General features: G+C 46.3%; 1 protein-coding gene across 1 annotated transcript; it reads left to right on the forward strand.

Moving 5' to 3' along the window:
- The first annotated feature begins 10,198 nt into the window (after positions 1-10,198).
- On the forward strand, positions 10,199-23,985 carry frmd6 (FERM domain containing 6). The gene is made up of 13 exons (XM_068580980.1): positions 10,199-10,352; positions 10,853-10,943; positions 13,216-13,295; positions 14,037-14,113; positions 14,223-14,409; positions 15,794-15,949; positions 16,166-16,231; positions 16,786-16,854; positions 19,889-20,063; positions 20,450-20,764; positions 21,442-21,573; positions 21,802-21,893; positions 22,189-23,985. The coding sequence occupies exons 1-13, from the start codon at positions 10,254-10,256 to the stop codon at positions 22,528-22,530; spliced, it is 1,881 nt and encodes a 626-aa protein (XP_068437081.1). The 5' UTR covers positions 10,199-10,253; the 3' UTR covers positions 22,531-23,985.
- The last annotated feature ends 2,680 nt before the right edge of the window (positions 23,986-26,665 follow it).

Consider the following 26,665-nt stretch of genomic DNA (forward strand, 5'->3'; position numbering starts at 1 on the left):
TTAAAAAATCCGTGTTAAAAAAGCTCTTTAAATGTGGCGTCATTAGAGGTATCTCCAAACCATGCTAATGTTTATATATCAAGACGCATTGCGCATTATTCATGTGACGTTTGTATCAGTTTTATAGGAGTCGTTTTTTGAGTCGTTTCAAAGCGAAGTTGTGTCAGCGAAGTGGCTTCACCGACGGGATGCTGGCAGAATATTTCACAGGGAATGTTGCCATGAAATATGAGTAAGGTTCATAACCAAGTAACGCGACATTGTTTCTTCTTCAGCTAGTTGAGGCACTTTGTCTTTCCTTCATATGACACATACATGTTTAAGGGATATTTTTCAGGGAAGTGTTTCCCCACTTTTTTTTTTTTTTTTTTACATTTTCTTTTATTGTGTAGCCTCCGAACTTCATCAAATACCTTCCGCCCGGACAACTAACCCGGTGGAGAAGCGGAGATACATGTTGTGTTAGGTCGTGAGCGCTAAAGCAAGGACTTCTTTCAGGATCCCACCGCACATTCCTCCCGTGTTATTGTTGTGTAATTACCATGCCAGCAGTGCCCCCACTCATCCACGATGTCAGCTTCCAAGAGTCCCGCAAAGCAGACGTCTTGATTGGCGCAAAATGACGTGTGACCCTTGCACACAAAAAAAAAACCCGACCCTGTTCGGAGCTGCAAATCCCTACTATTTTCTGTGCCTGTGAACAAACTGAAAAAGTTGTTTTCTTAGCACTCAGGAATGTCAACAATCCCCCCCCCCCCCCTCCTCTCTGTTTAATATTAGACCAGAGAGCAATCAGGGAAACGAAGGAATTGTAATCCTCACGTTTTTCTACAAGGTTTCAGCTTCTTTCAGGCTATGGGAATTGCTTGTCTTCGCCTCTTTACCCTCCCATAAGATTGGGGTGACCCATGCTGTGCATTATCACACTACTTTTACCCTCAAGGAAATGTATTCTCCTTCCAGAGGTGTCAGAGGTCAGATGTTAAGCGCTCCTCTGGGCTATCGGATAAGGTATGTCTTGCTCAAGTGCACTTCAACAGAGAGGACGCTTCGCTGTCTCCACTTGGGTCCTCGTGCTCACTCATATGGCCCATTGCCGAGTCATAAAGAGGGCTGTAAATAATATAACGCGGCGCTATAATAAACGTTGAACAATGGTGTTTTATTTGCAAAAGGAATTGGCCGACACTATCAGTCAAGGGCTCCCCGGCATGGCTCATGGCTCGCTTACACTTGAAACTCATCCAGCGCACACGGTCGTCTCATCGGCTACCTTGTGTGGCCCATTTCCCAGGGAACTCGGTGTGTGAGAGATGTCAGCCAGGTCTCTGCTCCAGCTGTGTGTGGGGATGGAGAGGGGGTGCGTGGAAAGGGAAGAAAAACAACTTGTGTCTTTGTGATTACCACGCTGTCGTGGCTCTGTGTCGAAACAAAGTGAATGGGAGAGCGAGATAGGGCCATGGTGCAGGTGTTGTCTGGACAGGAAGAACTCTGCTTGAATAGGAAACAAAAAAGGAAACGTGTGAACAAAGATGGTTGGTATGTGTGCCGGTGACTCATTCAGATGCATCTGTGTTGGAATGCCTGATGGGATAGCCCATAATTGCACAAGGCAACCCCCCTCGTATGCTCCCGCCGTCCCACTTAAACCCTAATGTGAGGAAGGCCCATGTTTTGGCATCTTGTTCTCGCACTTTTAACCTTCATTTAATTGTACTTTCGCTCATGAAACCCCATACGACAATGCTTGTTACGTCGTTTCAGCGAGCGCAGAGTCTGTTGTTCTTCTGAATCGATCAGACTTCCTCTCTTAAACTCTGCATCAAAAGCTCACCTCAATCCCTCGCCCTGGGGCTGGCTTTCTCTCTGATGCTGAAACTACGCCGTGAATACAGAAACTGTCGGGAGACAGCACCTGAGCTGGAGAAGAAAAGCATCCTGTGGTGCCACGTGCATAGGTAACTGGAGATAACCTGTTATGTTCCTTTCACATAATAGTCTCCACACGCTATGCAAAACTCTCCCAGGAGCTCGTTTATAAAACGCTTTCTCCTGAATTTATCGCTCAATCGGCCACGCTGCCAGAAGATAAGGCATAAGAAGAAACGTGTTATGAGTAGCGGGACAATGTAACCGAGGAATGGAGGTGGATGAGATTGCTGTTATTGCCATAAAGAAGGAGAAACTTTATCTCCTACCGTCCGATGGCATGCGTTATCTCCATTGTGTGTCTACTGTAAGTGGATGTGTACACGGGCGGATGTCGCTCTTGGTGTGATTTATGCGGCTCTCCACTCATATCACTCCACAAAATCTGGTCTTTTCGCTGCTTTTGGACGCAAACCTTGCGCCTCAGGAAAATCTTCTAAATCGTTGAGGAAACACATGCACATTCCTAGAGGTTAAAACCATGTGTGGAATCGTGTCCACTCGCCTTCCTGAGAATGCGCGTCATCGTTGCTGCATGCCTTTTTCTGCAACTGCAGGGCTGTTGCATGACTCCTCACATCCTTGTCTCAAGTGCACCAAAGGGGACAGAGGAAAGAAAATGGGTCAGTTCTTCCTGCATTTGTCTCCCTTTCTCCCTTTTCCTTGGATTGTATTTATTTTTTTCCCCCCTCTGCTTACTTGGCCCTCTGAGCGAAGCTTGAGTCCTTTCAAGGAAGTAGACCAGAGAGATTTACCCTGCCAGCTTCCCCCCCCTAAGGATATTATCAGCTTATCTCGCGCTTCTTACTTCAGCTCTCGGGGCTTCCTGTGGGATATTTTGTTGATTTTGGGAGGATTGCAGGTTGCAGGTATGGGGTGTTACTGACCCAGGGATCAGTCCTGGGTCAGTAACACCAGATACCAGAGTTTAGGAACAGCTCCGCCTCCTTGCAGTATATTTATACCGTAGTTTCACAGCTGATAGTCCATTTGTAAGTCGTTCGAACAACAAATTATGGACTTTAATTATCTTTACTTTCTCTCCCCAGTGAGGTAAAGTTCCAGCTGTAAATGTTAGCACAATACCAAGTGACATATCATAAAGTGCTTCAGTTGACTTTCTGCACAATGGGGAAAAAGAAATGCCAGCTTTCAGTCTAGTGACTCTCATCAGGTCGGACAGTCCTGCTGCACGCTGCAGAAGCGCATGGACTCACCTGCCACCGTGCACAAAACAACAGGGTTTGCTGTAATTGCAGCTCGTCGTTTCACCCTCTCCTTTAGGGCCGCTCGCTCTATTTCGAGCGGCGCGTAATGGCCGGGTTTGACGGCGCCGTGGTGCGCTGCACCGCCATTGCTCGCACTGTTGGAGTTACTCACGCTCGGCCCGGGCCCTGAATGCTGGGCGGGGAGGAGAAGGGAGCGACTGCCGAGTCTGTTCTAACATGTCTGACAGTGCCGGCGGTTTGAGACGTGTGTGTGTGTGTGTGTGTGTGTGTGTGTGTGTGTGTGCGCTCACGCCTCATGGAAGCCAGATGTTATGAATGTTGAAATAATTTATTCCATAGGTGCCCAAGCTTAAGTTGTTCCTCATCCAGGTTTTGAACTTTCCTGCTCGTGCTCTCTGTTACACATTGGTCACACATTTCGCCGTCCTTACATATTAAAGGATAAGATCATTTTTAAAAAGGGGCGTGAGTGACAAAGTTTTCGTTTAATGACGTCATGTTGAAGTGGAACAGTACCCAAGAGTCAATTAGTGTTTTTTTCTTCTTAAGCAGGGGAAAAGTTGGGAATGATTTGGCTTAATAACTTGAATCTGCGTCGTATATTATCCTCTACTATCATTACATCATGCATGGTGTGCTGAATCCCAGCCAAAAGCCCAAGACACCACTTTAGAAAACTTCCAGCCAACTGTAATCGCACATATATAATATATCCCTTCATAGCTTTGTGAACATCGTTATCCAGTAGCAGTGATCAGTATCGCCATGCAGACTGGAGACGGTTAAAATAAAAAAACATACCCATCCCTAATGGTTTCCCACTGGCATAAGAGGCTGAGGCTCTTGATTGAGCCGCCAATCCATTTTTGAACCCACAATAGATCACGGGACGACAGGTTTCCACCCTTTTTATTTGAACATTCATCAGTCCGTGACGCCGTTGGCCAGGAATGAGCAGTGGTACGTCGTTCCTCGTCACATCGCTCTCTCCGCTAATGGCCTCGGGGCCATAAGTCTCGGACAAGCGGAGCTCATCCCGGGCCAGTTGGCGGAGAGAAGCTGGGCGCGTCGGCATTCGGAAGGTTGTCATTGAGTGAGACTTTCGCTGTCACTTTCATAATCATATCTTCATCGGGGAAGGAGAATGATTCGTCAAAGCGCGAGGCGCTCACGCTTCTCAATCCGGAGTAATCTCTGGTCAAAGGGTGAATGAAAGTCACGGCGCTAAACGATGTGAGGAGTCTTTCATTTCCAGGGAGAGAGAGAGAGAGAGAGCCTCCCCAGTGGAGTCGGATAATGTACATTTACTCTGAGAGTCGTGGGCCGGCCCGAGGCCACCCACCATCCAATTCCTCGACGTCTTCTTTGTGAATTACGTAACGCCATTACAGTGCCATGCTGTGTGCGGGGTGACCTTCGGGGGGGTTAATGAGCGTGACATTTGGAGTAGGAGGACATGCATGCATTTAACTCCTCAGATGTTGCATTTGTATGAGCAAACACACAGATTATGCTTAGCGTGAAAGAGCATTTATGTTACTGGATCTGTTGTGGATAATAACCATAATTCAGATCCGACAATTTAACAATTGAAGAAAAAGCCGAAACAATCTGGTGGCGGTTCTCAGACTTTTAGTTTTGGGCTCCGGGCCAGAAACAGATTGTTCATCCTCCTCCCTGTTTGCTCAAAAACAGATAAATATCTGTTATGTGATCTTATGGGCGAAGGATCATGGGAATCAAGGTCCTAAATAGTGCCGTGTGTTTTCCCCTCTCCGCCTCTCAGATTAGGCTTAAAGGCTAAAAAAGACACCCGCGGAGCATCCAGGTATTTATGGGGGAGCAGCTAAACATGCCTCCGGGCTTCTATTAATATCAGCAAGTCACAGTTATTTATTTACGCCATCTGTTGACAGCAGCCAAAGTCAAATGGAAGACAACATTATCGGAGTCACAACAGCTTTGTTTGCCAAGTATAACAACACAAAACGAGCGTGTTTTTGCGGTAATCACGGCCACTTCCCGGCATCGCGAAGAGCCAGAAGCCAGAATCAGATAGTTTTGGGGACGATGTGGTATTTATGGGTGTTGGGTGGATGTCGGCACTCCGCTGCTGCTTCCAGCGTGTCGGTAGGTTAAACCTCGAGGAGGGGAGGCCTCGCCGCGAAGGCTAATGCCGTCTCGTGACCGATGTGATTTAGAGCCACCCGTCGGCTCAGCAGCATTTCTCGTCGGCTGAATAAACGGATCTCTTGGCGGCGGACTGAGAGGGGAAAAGAAGCACAAAAAAAGAAGAAGAAGAAGAAATTCCCATTCGGTTCCAGTCGTTGGCACTATTTATAAAAGTCGTGCCCTTTAAATATTTCAGCGGGGCCGTTTGTGTCGGCGTCTGCGGCCCGGGCGTCCGTCCAATACGATTGTTTTGCATAAAATTAGGATTTGCTTTGTCTTTTTGATGAATGCACCCACGCCCATTGTAAAGTCTGTATTTAGCTCCTATGTGAGCTTTCATTCTGTCAGTAGCATAACTGTTTTACTGCTTTTTGTTTGTGTTTTAGTGTTACATGCTCACTGGCTCTGTTCAGAGCTTTTGGGGACATTTTAGGTTGGGTATCCCGACGCAGTGTATGCTTTAAAAGATCTAAATATCATTAAGGTTTGTTAGTTTTAGTTCTAGTTAGTTATTTCCATTCTCACTCAATGAGCTGATCCTTTTCTTGATGAATCAATGAATCGATTGGTCTGAAAACACAGTTTCCTAAAGTCAAAGTGACAAATTCAGACCATTCAACCAAAAAACCTAAAGATATTCAGTGAAAAAAACAGAAAGAAAGATGTAAATAGCATTTTTTTTTCTACTTGATCAACAGATTCAGATTCTCTGTTTATCAACAGCAACTAACGATTATATTCATTACTAATAAGTCGCAAAAATGTCACCTGGTTTATGAAATGTCATAAAATAAGCTAAAATGTCCGTTCCAGTCTCTCAAAGTCCGAGGTGTCGCAGCGCTCGTCCAAAAGGTTTCATGGAGCAGAGAGAAATGAAGCAGAAGAAGGGAGAGGACCAATAAATATGAAGAGGATTATGCTCATGACAGTTCACAAACTCCCACAGAGAGACGGCCAAAGACAGATTGTTCCAGAGGAAACACGAGGACGTGTTGAGTTCAAAGCCGACGTGTAAAAGTACCGATTAGCATTCAGACTTAGCGGCTGCATTTTCTGCATCAATGAACCTGCTGCGGTGTGATAACACTTTAAAACAAGCGGCGTCCTCAGATGTCTGGTTTTGGTCCCGAAACCCAAAGATATTCACTTTCCTGTCAGCGATTGGGAAGCTTGAACTAACTCGTTGTTGCTGTTTTTTTGGCTTGAGCGTGGCTTCAATAATGAATATATATCTAGTTCTTGAAGCAGGCGAAGGCCTCAGATCCAGGTTTCAGGACGCTGTCAGAGAGGAGGCCGAGACGGCGCCGCCCGTTGTGTGCGTCGGGAATCAAAGGCCGCCATTGTTGGAACGAGAAGCAGATGTTCGTGAGGAATTCTCCTGACTGCAGCAGTTTTTTTTTCTTCTTCTTTCTCTCTCCATCTCCCTCGCTCCCCGCTTCCTCTCCCCGCTGCGCGTACACCCACCATGCTCTCTCTTTTCGCCGTCTCTCTCGGCGGTGTGACACGAGCCGAATACCTGAAGCTATTCTTAAACCAACGCCGTGACAGCCTCCTTCACTTCCCTCTTTTTTATTCGTCTCCAAGCTCTTTTGTGTGTGTGTGTGTGTGTGTGTGTGTGTGTGTGTGTGGTTCCAGCGTCCAAAGTAGAGACTCCCCGCCCCCCCCCCTTTCTGGTGTCGACGGAGGAGGGAAAGAATGAGAAAGAGAGAGGTGTAGTTGTGACAGAGGCCCTTTCTCTGTGTCCCTCGGTGGGATTTAGTGGCTCTGAGGTTTGCCACGTTGACAGAATCGCTGTTGGAAAAAGGCCGGAGGAAAGCTCAACTGGCCGCTCTTTGTGCGCGCGTGTTGCTTTAGACGGACTCCGGTTGTTGCATCACACTTTGCACAACAGCGAAATGAGAGAGAGAGAGGGCGGGGGTGTGTGGCTGAACAGCAGTAATTTCATTACCCAGCACTCTCTTCCCTCGCCGTGTGGGAGAGAATCCACCCTTTAATTTAACAGTGGACATGCCCTCTGTGGCGATGTGTCATGTTTAGAGCAGACGTGACACAATCGACCTCGAAACCCCATCAATAATGACTGTGCTCAGTTCTGTCTGGGTTACCGGTCACAGGCGTCCGCTCTCCACGCCGGAGTTCAGCAATGTCATAAACGAGTCGTAAGCGGGACGCGTGCGTGGAAGTCGGGACTCATATTTCTGGCTGGAAATGCAACTCGATACGACTTCAGCCTCGCCCGCTTTGAGGGCCGTTAACTTTTCCTACGGGGAGATTAAGCCGCATGTGTGAATGTTCCCACCTCGTACACAGATTTCCCAGAACGGACTGTTCTGGGAAATGCATATTTACCGTTTCAAGTCCTTTCTGAGAAATGCCGAAACTATTTGAAAATGACTAAATCTCTTTTGGGACAACGGCATTGTGTAGCACGGGCATCACCGGGGTCCGAAGTGAGACAGACAACCTCCGTTCCCTCCTGCTCACGTCATCGTCTTAAAGCGGAAATGTTGAAAGTAGAAGAAGAAGAAGAAGAAGAAGAAGAAGAAGAAGAAGAAGAAGAATATGTCGGTGTTGTCTCGTCTTCAAATTAAAGAATATGAGCACAGTTAAGATGGTGATTATATGATGAAAGCACGACGTGGCCCGACACACACACACACACACACACACACACATCTAGTGTTGCAGCGGTGCAATCAGCAGGTGACTTCAACATGCAGCTGTCGGCGAGACGTTCATTTCTACCAATATTCTTTATTGTTTGTCTTTGCCTGACGGCGTCAATACAATTCAAGGTATTTCCTGTGAAATACCTACAAGCTCCTACATACTACATACCTCGACTCTCTTCCCTCTCGAGGGGGGAGGAGGGGGGGAAGGTGATGTAGAGAAGCGACCCAATTAGACGCATCTCCCTTCTAATGAACCCCGCTGCCGCCACACAGATGTTTCAAGACGAGCGCCTGACATACGGCGAGAGAGCCGTGCGCGTGGATGTTGCTGCATCTGACGTTTGTGCGTTGTTTTTGTGTGTGTGTGCATGTTTGTATGTGTGCTTACGGTGCAGCGGCGATGTGTTTAATCAAGGTCAGCCGCAGCGCGGGCGAGTCACGGCTCATCAGCAGACTTCGCCGCCGCGCTGCACATCCAATGAGCACTGATGCTGTGTGTCAACAGCGTGTGTGTGTGTGTGTGTGTGTGTGTGTGTCTACGGCAGCTCTCCCTCTCCGCTGCAACAAAAGCAGTGTTGTACGTCGACAGCGGGCGTATTGAATGGGTACTTAGCCCCAAAAAAAGCACTTTCTGGCTGCAGCTGAGGTCCAAGCCCGCAGTGAGAGCTGGTTGTTTATCGGTCAGTCGTTGTGTTGTTTCCACTGCTGCGTGCTTTGTTACAGGAACTGTTTGCTGATTTTAAAGCTGTTTATTTTTACATCCATCCATTCATTCTAGTTTCTAAAAGACAAACTCATGTGTTGTGGGGCTGAAGCGGTTCACAAAAACCGACTTGAACTCCTCAACTTTTCCATGTTGCGAATAAATAAACCGCTCATCCACCTAATTGAATCTTTTCAGACGCTAATAGTTTCTCGCCCTGTAACGTCCTCTCTGTTTGCAATGACAGCGTGGCTCCGAGGTGAGTGACTTTCAACAGGAAGGAGTGATCATCCAGATTGATTGTTCCTTTCACATTCTTTTGTGTGGTCTGAGACTTCTCGCACCCTGCGAGCGGCTCACACGTCCTCGGGCTCGCTTCATGCTGTGAGCGCTTAACGGGTAATGTTTGAGGTGTGTGTATATGTTCTCTCTAGTGTGTGTGTGTGTGTGAAAGGTATAAAACAAGGGAACACATTGCTGTCATCTAGCAGAAGCAGGAGTGTGACTATTTCACCTGACGGGGCCTCAGGTGTGAGATAAAGTCATAAAATCAGTGTGCAAGATATTCTTTCATTCCTATAACGCTGCTTTAATAATAACAGATTATATTTTCCTAAACATTACCGCCACGGGAAAAAAATAGAGGATTCATTTTTCGTATAGGGACAATTTAAGTACTCGCATTTCCCAAAAGGCGCAGCCGCAGTCTGACTCCTTCCAGCAGACAGTGAAGGATTCAAATCAAACAGCCAAAAGCTTGTCAACAGAGCCGACGCGTTGACAAAAACCAAAGCCAGGAGCGATCTGTGGAGCTGTTTGCTTTACAGAGCCAACACAGTCACACCCAGTCTGCATCTAAACCCCTGTGCCCAAGTGTCTGAACTGCTGGTAAAGTCAAGCTCGGCATACTTTGATTTCTTTTGCTGCATTGTTGTGTTTCTGGTTTGGTCGAGTCCCAAAAAGTTAGTTTTTTTTCAGAGAAAGTGATAGAAAGTAGCACCCTGGTAGCATTTACTGATAGCACTTTGTACTTTGCCTTCTTGAAGAAGTTGCACTTTCTTGATTGTTGCTGTTCTGAGTTTGTTTTCTCGGTTAAATGCACTTATTGTAAGTCTCTTTGGATAAAAGCGTCAGCTGAATGTAATGTAAAGCAGTGATGAGTCACTCGGAGTGTTTTCTTCACGCCATCTTTGCGTATCATCCGTTCTGCAGACGTTCATCCAGGAGACGTTCCCCTGAAATGATACATGAGCACTTCTTTTTCTCTGTAAACATGTTCTTCAAGCGCATCATTTTAACCTCAACCTTAACGCCATCTCATCTTCTCCTCCGTGTCTCCACAGCGGCTGACTCAGCAGCTCGGGTCCCTCCATGCTCCGCCCCGCGAGCGCTGCTCGGCCCGCTGAGCCCGTGGGTGCTGGTGCGTCTGTACCGGGCTGCAGCTGAAGCAGAGGAGGGCCGGGGGTGACTGCTGCTGCTGCTGCTGCTGGTGGAGGTGGTGGTGGAGGTCAGAGGGCCCGGGGCCTGTCCTGTCCGAGCCACACGAAGATGAACAGACTGACCTTCCACAACAACAAAACCATGCAGGACCGCCGCTGCGTCTGTGTCTTTCTGCCCAACGACGACACGCTCAACGTCATAGTCAACGTGAGTGCGAACGGGAACAACTTGCACACGAAGATACGGACAAAGACACACGTTTCTGTGTCTCCTGGGATTGAAAAGAGTTAAAGAAGTAGTTCAACATGTGTCATTATGTATAAATTAGTCAAAGCAAGACGTAGTACGGTAATCAGTAAAAGATCCAGGCTAGTTTCCAGTTTCCAGTCTTTATGCTAAGCTAAGCGCTGAGAGGTTTTTAATTTCATAATAAGTTGTGGTCGGTGTTTCTTGGCAGCTGCTACTTACAAAACTGCTCTCCGGAGAACCCAAAGGCATTCATTTAATCCCTGTAAATTAACAGATGTTTGATTCATTCTCCTTCTGTAATAACGGCTTCACGTGTGATGTCTCATGGTCGGTCGCTCCCTCCATTCATTGAAGTACGTCTTGTGGTTTATGACAACACAACATGAGCGGTGCGGACGCTCAGGTGCGGCTGTTTTATATAACAACATGACGGCTCCTCCCTCTCCTCTCCTCCGCAGGTGAAGACCTTGTGCCAGGAACTGTTGGTCCAGGTGTGTGACCTCCTGAGGCTGAAGGACTGTCACCTGTTCGGACTCAGCGTCATTCAGAGTAAGACGCATCTTTGTCTTTGTTTGTGCGGCTCCGTATGTTGTTTAAAGCATTGTCACGTCTTCTTATCTCCTACATTCAAGCCGAAACTGCCCACGAAGAGCAAAGAGAGAGCCTCGTAAAAACACTGTAACCAGGCGGTTACTCTCCTCACACCAATAACTTGGCTGAGAAACAGGAATGCCCTCTAAACGTAGCATCTCTCACCTCCATGTCATGGCGGTGTCCCGGGAAACAAGGGGCCTCTCCGTCGTGGCGACGGGCTCCCATTGTGCGGCGAGGCACGAGGTCGTTTTTTTTTATTTTCACGGGCGGAAAGAGCCGGACGGCGGGGTCGCAGATGTGGGCAGCTGCAGAAGAGGAGAGAGAGAGAGAGTAAATTACAAAGGCGGTGTGTGTTTTTTTTTCTTTCTTTCCCCCGACAGCTGGCCTCCAGATGAGCCAATGGCGGCTCCCGGCAGGTCAGTTGAGCAGGAGCCAATGGGTCTGATTGTGGGACATTCCTGAAGTGCTTGTCTGAGCAGCGTGAAATCCCCAAGGCAAACAGAGGCCACCCAGTCCCTGAGCGTCACCCGCTGTCCCCTCGGCCCGAGAGGTCCGCGGCACGGCTTCAGATACGTCTTTGTCGGCCCCGACGCTTGATTCAACTCGCGTGAAAACAACGAGACATCCGACGTTGATGAGTGCAGAAAGTGTCGCTTTCTGGGACCGTTTAGCAGACTAAATGTCAAGTGGAGGCTGCGTGGAGCTGAAAATATTAGTCCATACAACAGAGAACGAATGCAACAATTTCTTCAATGAAACTGTCGGATAAGTGTAAATGTTTCAAGTATTTTAGACCCACAACAAGAAGTCCTCTTCACTGTTCGTTGGCTTTTTAGAGACCAAATGATTCATGAAGATAACGATCGGTAGATCATCTGTGAATTAAAATAATGGTCAGTTGCAGCCTTAAAGCAATGTTGGATGGTTTGGTTTTGTTGCATTTTATAGCAACTCTATAATTAAGTAGTGTTTTTGTTTTTCAGTCTGTCAGGTTTTATGTTTCCGTCCCTGTAAATAGACATGCTATCCTATTTAAAGCGCATAAAAAATATGTTTCTCCAACGAGCACTAGTCTACTTACTGGAGATAAACATTCACAAATAGATCTCAATAGCTGCTTTTGCACGGAGATTTTACAAATCTGCCAATAAAGAAAATCCACAATTATGTCAGCGTTGCTTTTTTACACTTAACACCGTCATAAAAACACCTCAGTGTGTCTTTTTTTCAGTTGCATGTTACACAAAAGCTTTTTTTTGTGTATATTCAATTAGAAAGCCCATGACAGTATGAGTCACTCAAGGAGTAAACACTAAATAAATGAACTACAGGAGCGTATTAAAAGAGAAACAGGCAAACGAGTAATCGGCCATGCTCATGTCAACTTCTTTTTCCCAATCCACTTTGATTTTGACGCCGTTAGTCTCAGTTAATTGAGTTGTTACACAACAGCTTTGTGCGTCTCCCTGTGTGTGTCTGTCCCCGTCGCACACATGCAGGTGCTCGGATACTTCCTGCGCTGCCGGCTTAGTGACGGAAAACAACTAGAAGCAACACGCCGTGTGACAGAGGCTTCATGGAAACCTCTCACAATGAAGTCTGTGCATCGGCGGCGGCCATGATTTTTTACTTCTTTTTTGTTCTGTTTAACTATCATAATTGGATTCCTGAAGCACCACAAACCAAATAAATAAATTGAACTCTGTTCTATCAGGATGGAGATGTGGTGGAAATCTCCAATTGTTGCAAAAACAATGTAAAAGATCTTTGTGGGAAGACGTCGCGCTTCTTTTTGTCGACGAAAACCAATCAGAGTGATACCTCTTGTCGCGGTAAAAGCCTTCTTTCCTGTTTACACAAATGTGATTAAACATCAAATGCATTGATGTTCAGCAGAGGGCTCCTGCTCCTCACTTTCTTTTGCTCTTCGGCGGGTTTTCATTGTATAGAAACTCCAGAGTCGTCACATCGGCTCATGAAAAGGCGTCACTTCGGGGAGCAGATGAATGCACGACGGGGCGAGGTGAAGAAGCGAGAAGCAACGCTCCTCGAGCACAAAGGGAAGCGCAGACCGAGCCGTCTGATGTGACGGCTCTGAGGCTTTTGAGTCTTTGAACGCATCGCATTCAAGGGGGATTTCTCTTCACAAGGCGCCTACACATCGGCGGATGACACAGAGTACGAGTCTCAGCACCTAACGCGCTCCTCTCCTTCCTCCTCTTGACAGATAATGAACACATCTATATGGAGCTGGATCAGAAGCTCTCCAAATACTGCCCCAAAGAATGGAAGAGAGAAGCCAGCAAGGTGAGAAACGCCGGATTATTGACTTTCAGTCGACAGTTTAACGGCGAGAGGACGACCGTTAAGTCTCCGTTATCAAGCTGCAGCAGGCGAGATTTAGGGCGTCACATAACCTGCCAGCATATAAACCCAGAACCTGGATTTAATAGATCCCCGAGCACACTGGATTTATCCAAAACAACTTCAGCGTCAGGCAGATGTGCTGTGTTTTTGGCTCACTTGAAGTGTGTAAATAAAAAGGACTATTCTCCACGTTGACGATAAAGGTTGCAGGTGTATCCTGTTTTGTTTGTTTTGGGGAAACTTACTTCTTCGCTTGAGCTGCAGCAGTTTTTGGATCTATCCCGACACTTCTGTGCCGGCTTTAGTTTCTATACCGGCGTGATGTCACCACAGAGCGACAGGAAGTCGACGCCTCCTTTTACGTTTTAAGTCCCGCAACTTCAAATCACGGGGAGGTAGTTTTGCGTTCATGAACATTGCTGATGAAAAACACAAACAGCACAGTTTAGATGTTGTCTAGTCGAGCTGTCGTTGTGTGGCACATTGTACTCACATTGTATGTTTAACAGCAGGAGAAACTCAGCGACACTGAGCTCATGACATGTTCTCAGTCGTGGATACAAACTGATGCCAGATCAGCTTAGTTAGTAAACACAGACGCATAAAGTGTCTGAGCTGTTACATGTTGAATTCTTCTTCTTTCAGAAAATAAACAATGATTTCCTCGTGTTTCTCCTCCAGGGCATCGACCAGTTCGGGCCTCCGATGATCATTCACTTCAGAGCTCAGTACTACGTCGAGAACGGGAGGTTAATCAGGCGAGTGGAGGAACACGAAACACCCGGACCCGCCGCTCTCGCATCAACACCGACCTATAATCTGATTAATCGTGTTTTTTTTTCTTTTCTCTCTTCTTCTGCGCTGCAGTGACCGGGCCGCCAGGTACTATTACTACTGGCACCTGAGGAAACAGGTGCTGCTGTCGCAGTGCATCCAGAGGGAGGAGGCCTACTTCCTGCTGGCGGCCTTCGCCCTGCAGGCCGACCTCGGCAACTTCAAACGCAACAAGCACTTTGGGAAGTACTTTGAACCGGAGGCCTACTTCCCGCCGTGGGTGAGCGAGTCCAACGAGTCAAAGTTATCAGACATGATGCACGACGGCTGTGACCGTCTTCACCTTCCACTTTGCTCTCGTGGATTTGGGTTTTTATTTTCATGGTCAGCACTTTGATGTTTTATGCTTCAGCAGGGCAAACGGGAGGTTTAATTGTGTCTAATTACCAAAATCACTTGTTTAAAATTGAAAATGTAGGCCTTTTTTTTTAAAAAATAGATGAAATCTACAGGGATTTTGACAATTATTCAAAGTTTTTAATGCACAAAACATACAATTAATATGCTCTCCTCGAACCCACAAGTCTCCAATGACAGAACGTTGTAACTCGCCGATTGCAAGACACACAGACGCTTGCTGTAATATTGATTGTTCTGTCTATAAAACATCAGATAACAATGAAAACGTCCAAAGCGATGGGTTCAAACCTCTGGATTTTTCCCAGAGAAAATCAATTAATTATGATTAATTATATGTATACAGGAGCAAATCCTCTGGAGAAGCTGTAAAAAGCGTCTTCTGTCATATAAAAGCTGTATAACATGCGACAAAAGGCCCCTCAAGCTCCCAGTTATGTGTCTGTTGTACTATATTTTATTTGCCTCCCGGTGCGGCACACATAAGAAGCTTAAAAGTTGTGTTAAGCGTCATGAAGTCAACACATCCTGCATTAGACTAAATCCTCCTGCGGTAAGTCCGTCTGATGCACGGTGACTTAAAGAGGTCTCAGCTGAAAAAGAACAACAATAAGAACAACAATAAACTGCTGTATATCTCTGGTCTGAGACGTTCAAACATTACAGTTCTGGCGTCTGCGGCGGCGTGCGCAGCACGAGGGTCTGATGCCGTCTTCCTCTGGCCGGATCCGAGCAATGTGGGATGATGAGAACTGGAGCACTACGGTTTATTCCTGTCCCCGGGAATGAGCGCGCACTTTTTTTGTTGTTTTGTTCCCTTTTTTTGAAAGAAAATCCTCGGGACTGACGCTCGACTCCGCCTCTCCGGCTGCGCCCGCCACGCCCGTCTGATTGCCCCCTCGCTTCCTGTAATTAGCCTCCCGCCTCCTTATCGCCCCTCACAAGATTAAGAAAAGAAGAAAAAAAAAAGCCCCGACAGTGACAGGAAATTGTTTGATGATGAGCGCGACCCCACAGTAAATCTCCCGCAGATTTAGGAGCTCGGCGAGTGCGTTTTTTCTGGGCGGCGCCTCCGGCTCTCGCTGAGTCTCTCCGGGTCGACATCTGGTTGCCTCGCGGCGGGAAAAAAGCTCCATCGCTCCGTCATCGGGGGAAAAAGCGTGCAGCTTTGAGGCAGCCGAACCTGACGCCTCCCTCTCTCCCTCCCTCTCTCTCTCTCTCTCTCTCTCTCTCTCTCTCTCTCTCAGGTGATAGCCAAGCGCGGCCGCGAGTACATCCTGCGGCACATCCCCAACATGCACAAAGACCAGTTTGCTCTCACGGCGTCGGAGGCGCACCTGAAGTACATCAAGGAATGCGCCCACCTGGACGACGTCACCGTCCACTACTACAGACTCTACAAGGTGAGCGCTGGACGACAGGTGTGCACAGGAAGCTAACGCTGGTTATTTTACACTCCGACACAGATTAAAAACAGTTTTTCTGTCCAAGACGATTCATCTTCACGTGCAGATTTCAACATTTCAGTTTAGTTATTTGGCTGAAGGAGCATTTGAAGCTGTGAGTGCTCATTTCATTTCATATTGTTAGACTTTAATGTGTTTGATCTGTTTCAACAGGACAAGAAGGAAGTCGAAGCGTCTCTCACGTTGGGTCTGACTTTACGCGGTATCCAAATATTTCAGGTAATCCACGTTTCTTACGTAACAATGAGGGTCCAATGTGATGATAGGTGTGACTGTTTTGCTGTTTGTTTCTTGTATTTCTAAATTAATAAGAGGACTGATATCTTATTAAGTCATTTTTGTCCATTGTATTGAATATTAAAAGTTTTAAATCTGCCGTTTAATCAGATTATTATAAGAAGTAAAGGTCTGTTTGTTAATGTAAACATCTAAAATCTATATTTAGAAGATGTCTCTGGGCTATCTTTGACTATTTTCTCAAATATTAAAGCCGATTATGCGATTTCAGCAAAAACGTAATCGACAGTGAAAATAATAAAATGGAGAATAAATCACATTTCTGCACTGTCGGGTCCTGAGATGAGAGAATTACTGAAAGTTTAACCATCCTCCTGGACTCTAACTTGTTTCCAGCAACAAAACGAGGCTTTCAGAGCTGAATATTGGACAAATGTTCCTCCTAAAGCGGCTGATTTATTCATCGTTGTGGTGCAGCAGCGTTTTTTAATCGCCTGTAGTGATTAACTTCCTGCGTCTGTGCTTCTGTCCTGAAGAACGTCGGGTCTGTGAGGCAACTCTTGTACGACTTCCCCTGGACCAACGTGGGAAAACTTGTATTCGTGGTGAGTCCCACAGCTTTTTTTCAACACGTCTCTTTCACAAATGTAGTTTTTCTTTTTTTTTAAAAACTCATTCCCGCGATGAGGAACCTCGAGCGTCCCTCGGCTGACGGCAAAGTTTTTTAGAAAGCCCGGCTCCTGCTCAGAGTCGTGGAAATCTTTACGCGAGGCTTCCTTTCTCCACGCTGCTGTTTTATATCTCGGCCCCTGCAAGTCCTCTGGAACCAATCAGGGATTTAAGGAAGACTTTCCTTGCTCACACACACACACACACACTCACACACTCACACAGACATCGTATGCTGGGTTCATACTTTCACGGGAATCAGCCGCAGGGTTTCCTCTCTCATATGATATCCGTCCCTCAAATAGAGATCTACGTACCTCTTGATTTATTTATCTTTATCAATATTGTCCCTTCTTTTAAAGGACATCCTGGACAATCTCCTCATCTGCGCTCCGACCCAGGACGTCGTTAAGCCGAGCGCAGCAGTCGGTTAATTTGATTCCACAGGGTTTGTTATCTCGGGACGGCAGAGAAGCTCACTATATATCTGCTTCTCTGTGACGCCGGTCGGCTGTTAATCGCAATCCAGAGAGGTCGTCATGCACAAAATCACTCTTAAGTTTGGCGACTTCATGTCTAAACAGTGGAAGGGGACTTTACAAGCAGGTTTCATGACTGCAAAGGCCCCATAGAGTCGTTGCGTCGTCCTCCCAGAAGGCTTTGTGGTGAGCTTCGGCCTAATTTCGGCGCAAAACAATCCTGCCGGCGAAGGCATCCTGTTTTTCCTCGCTCTTGTTTTTCCGGTGGTTTCCTCGCGTCTGCAGCGTCGCGAGCGAGGGAACCGCTGTGCGGTCGCTAGCGCTGCGGACGCTGAAGGGCCCCCTCGTGGTCCCCCCTCTTCTCCTGAATAACAGGCCTTCTGCTGCACCCCGCCCCACCGCTCACGTCATCCAACACCGCCTGCAGCCACCGCGGCTGCGAGCTGTACGGGCCGAGCCAGCCAGAGCGAGCGGCGCAGGGCGGAGGGACGCGCGGGTCAATAAACACCAGATGTTGCGATGGTTTTCAGGGGGATTTTCTACTCGCGGGGGTGGGAGGAAGGGGGGGGGGAGATATTTGGGCCGGGACGACTTCACCTCGCCTTTTTATGAGGACGGGATGCATTTTGCTGGCGCTAGAAAAGGTGTGTCCGTGTGTTTTTGGGACGCTAAAAGGGAAAACAAAGTTGCATGGGTGCTTTCTGTGAGCCGGGGAGGATTTGATCTAATCCCACGGGAAGCTGGGATGAAGTAATCGTCCTCGTGACGTTGGATCTCGACCTCGCCGGCGGCCTCTCTGGTTTGACGCTGGTCTTATTTGATGGATTGTTGGATTGAGGAAACGTCCCCGTGGGCCGATGCGGGGGAGTTTTTCGACGTGTGTGGCCTTTTTCAGAGAGGCGGAGGACGTCGTCCAGCTGTCCCGAGCGGAGGATAGAGATGGAAAAGTGAGCGTTTGTACGGCGTGACACAAGGAACTTTTCAAAGTGGCGTCTTCACGCCTTTTAATAAGCTGCCACTTGACACCAGTCTGCTGCTGCTGGGTGTATTTAGTCTGAAACAGAGTTACCACCAGCCGGGGAAGCCATTAATCCAACATGTTTGAACCCTAGGAGTCTGATAGAGGAGTTATTCATTTGAGGGTCACAGATACTGTGCTTCACCAACGCTCTACATCCTTTACATTTCATTTCCTTCAATGATTGACTTCGCTCATATGAGTCATCCATGTTTGGTCCATATTGTGTGATTCATGACCTGGATGTTTAGATCTACAAGTCAGACACTGATAATTACTGTCATTGAGAAACTACATGCACGTGGCAGAAGCAAGAAGGGAGCTGCAAAAATATTTAATCCGATCAACTGAGAGTGGCAAAATCCATGAAAATATTGTCTTTTTTTATATTTTGCACTATCAATAAATCATAATTTGACGGCACTTATCATCAACATTGTTTTTTTTATCCCTGGATCAGCGGTCATTCTCCTCTATCCTTTATATTTACATCTTGTCTTTCTTTTCTTTTTTACATGCAAAACAATAAAAGAAACGCATAAAAGCTGCAGAGACCAGACCGCTGATGGCACTTCTGAATAGTGTAACTCATCATGCAAATAAAAACATAATTTCCATGCTTATACATATGTAAACACATTGATATGAACCAATCAAAACCAGCCGAGGTTTCCTGCAGCAGAAACCAGCTTCCTCTCATTCCCACTTTGATCCCAGGAGGATTTTTACTGGTGGCCACGAGGAAGCTGCAGAGTTTGAGGTTGAAGACAAACAGTTTCCCTGCAGGTTCAGGGACTTGAACAGGAAGTCTTTCAGATGCACCTCTGCAGAGAAAACGATATTTTATAGAAAAAGCCACCGGTAAAGATTAAAAGTCTGTTGTTTTTCATGACTCATTTCCTGCTAGCACGAAGCTGAATACCTGTGATATACTTCCCCACATATGCACAGGCTTCAAATACTCAGATGAAGCTGGTTTCATCTTTTCTGGTTAAATAGAAAACCGAGCTTCAGTCTTGTGGTCAGAAATGTGCAGGTCTTTGCATTTTCCACCTCTTTAAGCCCACCAGTAGCCTTTGAAAGTCCAAACCCTCGCAGAAATGTTTATAGGTCTGTACTGAAAACACACCCCCGCTGACACTAAAGACAGCTGTTATTGGGTCGGGCCTTTGCCAAAAAAGCACAAAAAACCACCATTTTAGTTTTTCCGTGCGTTCGGGGCCAACATGTCCTCTCCCTGGAAAACCATCCAAAAAAACGCTCCGTTGCCGTCTCCGTCTGAAGAAATGAGGAACAGACCCGTGGACTGATGGGTTCATTGTGTTTGGCCGCACTGACTCTCCTCCCCCAGAGTCCGACACTCAATCACGATTTCAACTCCACATTCCTCCCTCATAATCCCATATTATGAGCTGCTATTATTCCCAGAGTCCCGTAATCAGCGCTCCTCTCCTTGTCCTCCGCCTCTCGCAGGGGAAGAAGTTTGAGATCCTCCCCGACGGGCTTCCCTCGGCCCGGAAACTCATCTACTACACCGGGTGTCCGGTGCGCTCTCGCCACCTCCTGCAGCTGCTCAGCAACAGCCACCGGCTCTACATGAACCTGCAGCCCGTCCTCAAGCAGGTCCGCCGGCTCGAGGAGAACGAAGGTATTCAGCGGCAATTCGGAGGTTTTCTTACCGCCGCGCGGCGAAACACAGACTGCATGAAAAGTTGGTTTAATACTCCTTGAGAAGCTACTTTGGCCGAAGCCCAACTGAGCAGAGATGAATATTGTTCCCAGTGTCAGAGCTGAGAGCCTCTGCAAAATGTCAAATTGTAATTATTACTCTTTGTTTGTTTGCACGAATAAAACAAAAGAGACATCAATGTGTTAATGATTGAGCTTTAGACATGAGAGACATGTTGATCCTCTCATCTCATCCATCCGGATAAAGTACAACTCTTTCTTTCTCTTGTTATAATTTAAGATGATGCAAAAACATGTTGACACGTGGCATCAGTATGATTTGAACTGTGCGTGCTCTGTTTCCAGAGAAGAAGCAGTACAGGGAGTCGTACATCAGCGACGCTCTGGAGCTGGACATGGACCAGCTGGACAAGCGTTCGCGGGCGAGCGGCAGCAGCGCGGGGAGCATGTCCCACCACAAGCGTCTGTCCCGGCGCTCCACGACCAGCCACGGCAGCTCGCACACCTCCGGCATCGAGACGGACAGCTTCAGGGCGTCGGGCAAGGCGCCGCACAGGCCGCTGAGAACCTGCAGCTCGTCCACGACCAGCCACGGCAGCTCGCACACCTCCGGCATCGAGAGCGGCGGCGGCGGAAAGGAGCGCATACTCGACGACGACGGTGAGAGAGCCGGGTTCAAATGCATCCCCCAGAAATATATATATATATCATAAGGAATATGCAACATGAGGGGCGGTTTAACGGAAGAAAAAGACAGCAACTGATGAGTAGAAGTACACACATGGTGGTAATATGATGTACTTAGGTCATTGTTTTCTGTATTTATTTATTTTTTGACTTTCATTTTACATTTTCAACCCAACAGAAGAATCCTTGACATTTAAAAAAACATAATAAAATACAATAAATGGTAAATAATCAAAACAGTAATGTTAGTAGCAATAGTTTAGCTTGAATGCTAACTTTTACACACACGCACATCTACACCGATAAATGCTCACATACACAACCATCTACGTTGTTTTCTGTATTTATTTATTTTTTGACTTTTATTTTTCATTTTCAACCCAACAGAAGAATCCTTGACATTTCAATAAACGTAATAAAATACAATAAATAGTAAATAATCAAAACATTAAACAATAGTTTAGCTTATAGCGAGTACAAATGCTAACCTTTACATACATGCACATCTACACCGACAAATGCTCACACATATACACAACCATCTACATTCATTTCTGTGTTTTTGTGCTAAAAAGTCCCACAACCAATTATTTCTAAAGAATCCAGATGTGTTTCATGTGTTTCATGTGTTTTTGAAAATCTTCCTCCAGAGATCGAGATGCTCGTGGACGACCCCAAAGACTACGAGGAGCTTCACGAGATGGTCCTGGACCAGGAGCTGTGCATCCACATCACCGAGGACATGTTGACCATGTCGCCCGATCCCACCAACGGATACTCGGGTACGGACTGCGCTCTGCTTTGAGGGGGAGACGCCAGTATTTTGGTGTTACAAGAGTCAAAAACAGAACACGTAGCAGACAAACCATAAAGAAGCACACGAGGTTGTAATAAATGTCTCCGCCTGTGGAATTATCTTTAATGGCTCTCCCACCGAAGCGAGTCCCAAGACGGATGAAATCCTTTCATTCGGCGGCTTGAGTCTCTGTGGTCTGTTTTTTTCTCCGCAGGACTGATCGTAAAAGACGTCAGCTCCTCCACCTCCAGCTCCTCGGAGACGGTGGTGAAGATGAGAGGACAGAGCATCGAGTCCCTGCCGCAGGTAACCCGGATTTACCTTCAAACGTCTTCGAGGAACGCCGTTTTTCCCGCTACGCATACAAACCGCGTAGATTCGGATTGATAGTTCGTGATCCTGTGTGTTCGTTTCATGGCTAAATAGTAATATTACATTGTGGCTGCCGAGTGCTACCACTACTTTAAGGCTATAAGTTGTATCTAAGTTTTAAGGTACAATAAAGTGTGGCATCATGTTCTGACTTTTCCTTGACGCCATTTCCATTTCACGCCTGCGGCTCCTCCTCCGTGTAACTCGCTCTTTCGCTTCCCGCCCGCAGACGTCCGTGTGCAAGAAGCCTCAGTCCTCGACCGACCGACACAGCCAGTCTCTGGACGACGTCCGGCTCTACCAGAAGGACTGCCTGCAGTGGGCGGAGCTCTGCCAGGACACCGCCCACAGCTACACGTTCGGCTGCGCCCAGGAGCTGAGCGACGGCGACGGCGGTGGAGGAGGCGGAGGAGGAGGAGGAGGAGGAGGGGGAGAAGGCGGCGGCTATCAGGGCCTCGCCGATCAGCGCGCCGGCATGCTCGGCGAGCAGCATCCGTTTCCCATCAAGAGAACCAACAAGTACTTCTCCCTGGATCTGACCAGCGAGGAGGTGCCCGAGTTTGTGGTGTGAAGGCAAGGGACACGAGGCGCCGTGACCTTTTCTTTTGTGTGCCTCCCACCCGTCACCTCCCCCCCCCGACATAGAGATGCTTCAGCCCTCAGGGAAGGAGGCGAGAGAGGAGCGTCGGAGAGGCGACTCCAGAACTTCAAGAAACGGACGCTTGGTTCTTCACACCGTGAGCTGAGCCGCTGCGCTGTGAGAAAAAAGGAAACACAAAGGGATCGTCTCATCTTTTAAAAACAACATTTGTATTCAAATCTGCCTCCTCGGAAAAAAAAAAACAAAAAAAAAAACGGGGTTTCCGAGGAACCGCGCGGCGCGTTAGCCCGCTTTGTAAAGTCAGGAAACAGACTGCGTGTGCGTGTGTGCACGCGTGTGCACGTGTGTGCGCGTGCCATGGGCAGCGTATCAAAGATCTTCTCCGGAGGACACGGAGGGGGAAAAGGAAAATCTCCCCGAGCTACGAAACCAAAGACAAGAAATGGAAATAAACTTTGTGCCGACTTCTCCTCAGCGTGCGGCCGTGATGGCGAACATTTCAAAGCCGCGCTGGGAGGGAAGAAGAACCCACAACCCTTTGAGAGGAAGCAGCCATGGTTTCTTCTTCTTGCGAGCCACTTCGTTTTGACCTTAACAGGAAGTGCAGTGTGCCACACACACACACACACACACACACACACACACACACACCTTCCCTCTCCTGGAGACTGGACTCTTAATCATGGGAACACACACCTCCCTGATGTGCCTTCATCACTCTATGCAGGTGTCAAGACAATCACACGCCCTCATTTTTAAAGATTCAACCGTTCAGAACTCAAATCTCGACACTAACGGTCGCGCACACACACACACACACACACACACACACACACACACACACACACCTGGAGAGATTTCTCCAGCGTCTTAAACGTCAAACTGTTTCATGTCCCGTGAACTCCGGCGAGTTTCCCGGCAGGAATGAGGTCGAGTCGGTTTCCATCGTGTCCAGACTTGCAGCCACAAAAGCTTTCCCTGTAATCTAAACTCAAAATGGAGGCCGCTTGGCGGCCGGCCCGAAAAAAAACAAAAAACCTGCATTTTTTTAATGCGTACACGTGCGTCTTCCTTTCTTGAACCGGTTGTCTTTTTCGCTCTTGTTTGTCTTCATGGTTTTTTTTTTAAACTGGAATTTGTGACTTTTTTTTTGCATCTTCTTGACGTGTTTTTTTTTTGTATGAACTGTCCAGACGGGTGTGTGTTGAACAGTTAACCTGCGTGCGGTTGATGTCATTCAGTATTACAGGTGAATATATGTGACAGTATTAAGAGCAGGTGATGTTTGTGGGACTGAACATGAAATACTGGTTTTATCTTTGTTTTAATCTCCGCCGGAGGATTCAAGAGAGATGACAGCTCTCACTACACAACAGGAGGTTGTTGCAGGTTTACACAACCAAACCTGTTTTTATAAACCAACACATTGTGCCACATTTCCTGCTTTGTCAATAATATCCTGCTTCTGTTTTTTTTAAAGATACAACCATAAGATGTGTAACTCTGTGTTGAAAACATTGCAACATGAGCTTTTTACCAGGACTACAGTTGAGTTTAAAGATTATTTCTCAAGAAGATTAACTTTTACACACAACGTTTCAAGTGGTTAAACCTCTTGTAAGTTATTGGGAGGAACAAAAAGACTGAAAAACTGCAAATTTGATGCCGAGAGTTGGGACGAGAAGCTGAATGCTGCTCTCCTTAAAGCGAAGCTACAGCCAGGAGACGATTAGCTTAGCTTAGCATAACGACTGGAAACACGTCATCGACTTAATTACTTAAAAAACGATCAGCTGTGTTCAAACAAACTAGATGTAACGTGACAACTCGGGAGCGTAAGAGGTGCTGTTACCTCGAGACAGAGCCAGGCTAGCTGTTTCCCCTTGTTTCCAGTCTTTACGCTAAGCTAAGCTAACAGACGGCTGGTGGTGGCTTCTTCAATCTTCTCATCTAACTCTCGGCAACAAAAAAAAAGGGATTCAGGTGCATTTCTCCTCTCCATGCTCAGAGTTCACTGTGTTACAGGACGTTAGAATTAAATATATTTAAAGGCAACGTGTCTATTCAAACACAGTTTTCCTGGCGATACATTACAAAAGCACCGGATCAAAAAAAAACACACACAGTTACCGTAACACATAACAAATACACAAAGTTGATACGGCGATGTAATTAAAAGACGCCTTCTATATTTCTTACAGTTTTTCTCTGTCGCTGATTTAAAACTTGTAATTATTTCTACTCGTTAATGGAAAATGTCTCGAGTCATATTTTGATGGACGATGATGTTTCTTATATGAAAACAGTACGTGTTGAGGTACATAGCCATACCGTCATAACCCGTGACCTTAAAAGTCTTCATAACTTCCTTCTCTGACTTCATTAGAGGGTCGTACTCTCTGAAGTAAGCGTCTGTATGTCTGTGTTCATAATCCTTTCTGTGAAAGGATCTCCTTTTAGGAGAAAACAAATCTGATTTCTTTTGTTCCCCCTGTAGTTAAAACATATGATTTATTACGATGAAGTCTGGTCCGTGCCTTCTTGGTACTAATGCCCTCAATATTCAATAAAAAGGTACACTTATTTGCCAAAGTTCTGCTGGTTTGTGTTTTTTTTAAAGTGAATTGTGGTTAATTAGCTTTTATTTATTTTATTTGCATTACAGCAATAGAATTTATAGAAAAAATGACATTATTCTTGTTTATTTGAGGCCTTTTCACTCAGGATTTGTTGTTTCTTACCAATAGCAAACAGTCATTATCTGTATGTTGCACACAAAACATTTCCCAAAACTACTATTAAAATGATAAATAATATAATAATAAAAGTGTTTGACCCAACATAGAGATATTCATATTTATCATAGTGATGGTACAGCACCTCTTCCCTAAAATATTCCTGTCTGTGCTGCCCTCTGGTGGTAAGACGCAGCACTGCAGGTATCAGTTTGGCCAGCAGGTGGCGGTATTGTCCCACACAAGAGACATCAGCGGTTCACACATTCAATTGTCTTTTTTTTTTACCACCTGCCAAATTTAGATTTTATGTTTCTGCTCAAATAAACTTAATTAGGTAAAAAATCTGAAAATGTGTCAGATAAATATACAGATACTCAGATACTGTGTACATGTTGTACTTAAAATCCTAAGTTTTGACAGTAACCTGCACATTTGACCCTTGTGAGCTTTTATTAATTTCATTATTATGATTATAACAGCAAAACATTGGACGGTTGAGACTTTGTCACAACATCTTATCGCTGATGAAGCGCGTGAACGTTTCCTCGCCGGCCTTGAGCCCGAAGGTGACGTGAAGTTCCTCCTCATCTGCTAAATGTACCTCATAAATCTCGGTGGCGTATTGCCCCGGCTTTGACTCCTCAGCAGCACGTGAAGCGTTTGATTTATCCCGTTAGCTCCTCTGGCAGCGTGTCGGCCTCGAGCTTATTGTGTCTCTCAGACTGAGATGGATATTAGTAAATGTGCTTTTATTTCACGCTGTAACCTTTATTAACTTGATAAAGGTTGTCCTTTAGTGGATGAAGAATGAGATGTAAAAATAGAAATACCATAGTAAAACAGTACGATATGTAAGATACTTACATCAGTATTATCAGTAAAATAAAAGTGAAAATATTAACTAAGGTATTTATTATGCAGAAACACGCCTTCCTGTCATATCATTACATTGTAATATTGGATTTTTGGCTTAATGTTGTTTGTTTTTCAATGTATTTTATACAGTAATACTGAGTTTAATAGTAAAACACTGCTTCATATTTAATAAGCTGCTTTTACAATTTCAATCAGAAAAGTAATTCAAGTTGTCAGATGAAGGAAAAAGACTTCAATAAACAAAGAGGCAAGAAACACATTCAAGAAAACATGCAGGCAGAAAACAGGAACGCCTGGAGAGAGAGAGAGAGAGAGAGAGAGAGAGAGAGAGAGAGAGAGAGAGAGAGAGAGAGAGAGAGAGAGAGAGAGAAAGAGAGAGAGACTGATGATGATCAGTTGACGAGAAAACATGGCCGCCTTCCACACTGAGCTCCACCTCCTTCCTCCAACACAGATAACGTGCATCTCTCTCTCTCTCTCTCTCTCTCTCT

This window comes from Clinocottus analis, unplaced genomic scaffold, assembly GCF_023055335.1.
Source record: "Clinocottus analis isolate CAN_PGR_092001 unplaced genomic scaffold, fCliAna1.0.p SCAF_17, whole genome shotgun sequence".
NCBI classification, from domain to species: domain Eukaryota; kingdom Metazoa; phylum Chordata; class Actinopteri; order Perciformes; family Cottidae; genus Clinocottus; species Clinocottus analis.

Bases quoted from the DNA above. Each gene is read 5' to 3' on its own strand.
- frmd6 (XM_068580980.1), top strand. From the start codon at position 10,254: ATGAACAGACTGACCTTCCACAACAACAAAACCATGCAGGACCGCCGC. The intron at 16,232-16,785 runs GTAATCCACGTT...TCTGTCCTGAAG, and splicing joins GCGGTATCCAAATATTTCAG to AACGTCGGGTCTGTGAGGCA. The intron at 21,574-21,801 runs GTACGGACTGCG...TTTTCTCCGCAG, and splicing joins TCCCACCAACGGATACTCGG to GACTGATCGTAAAAGACGTC.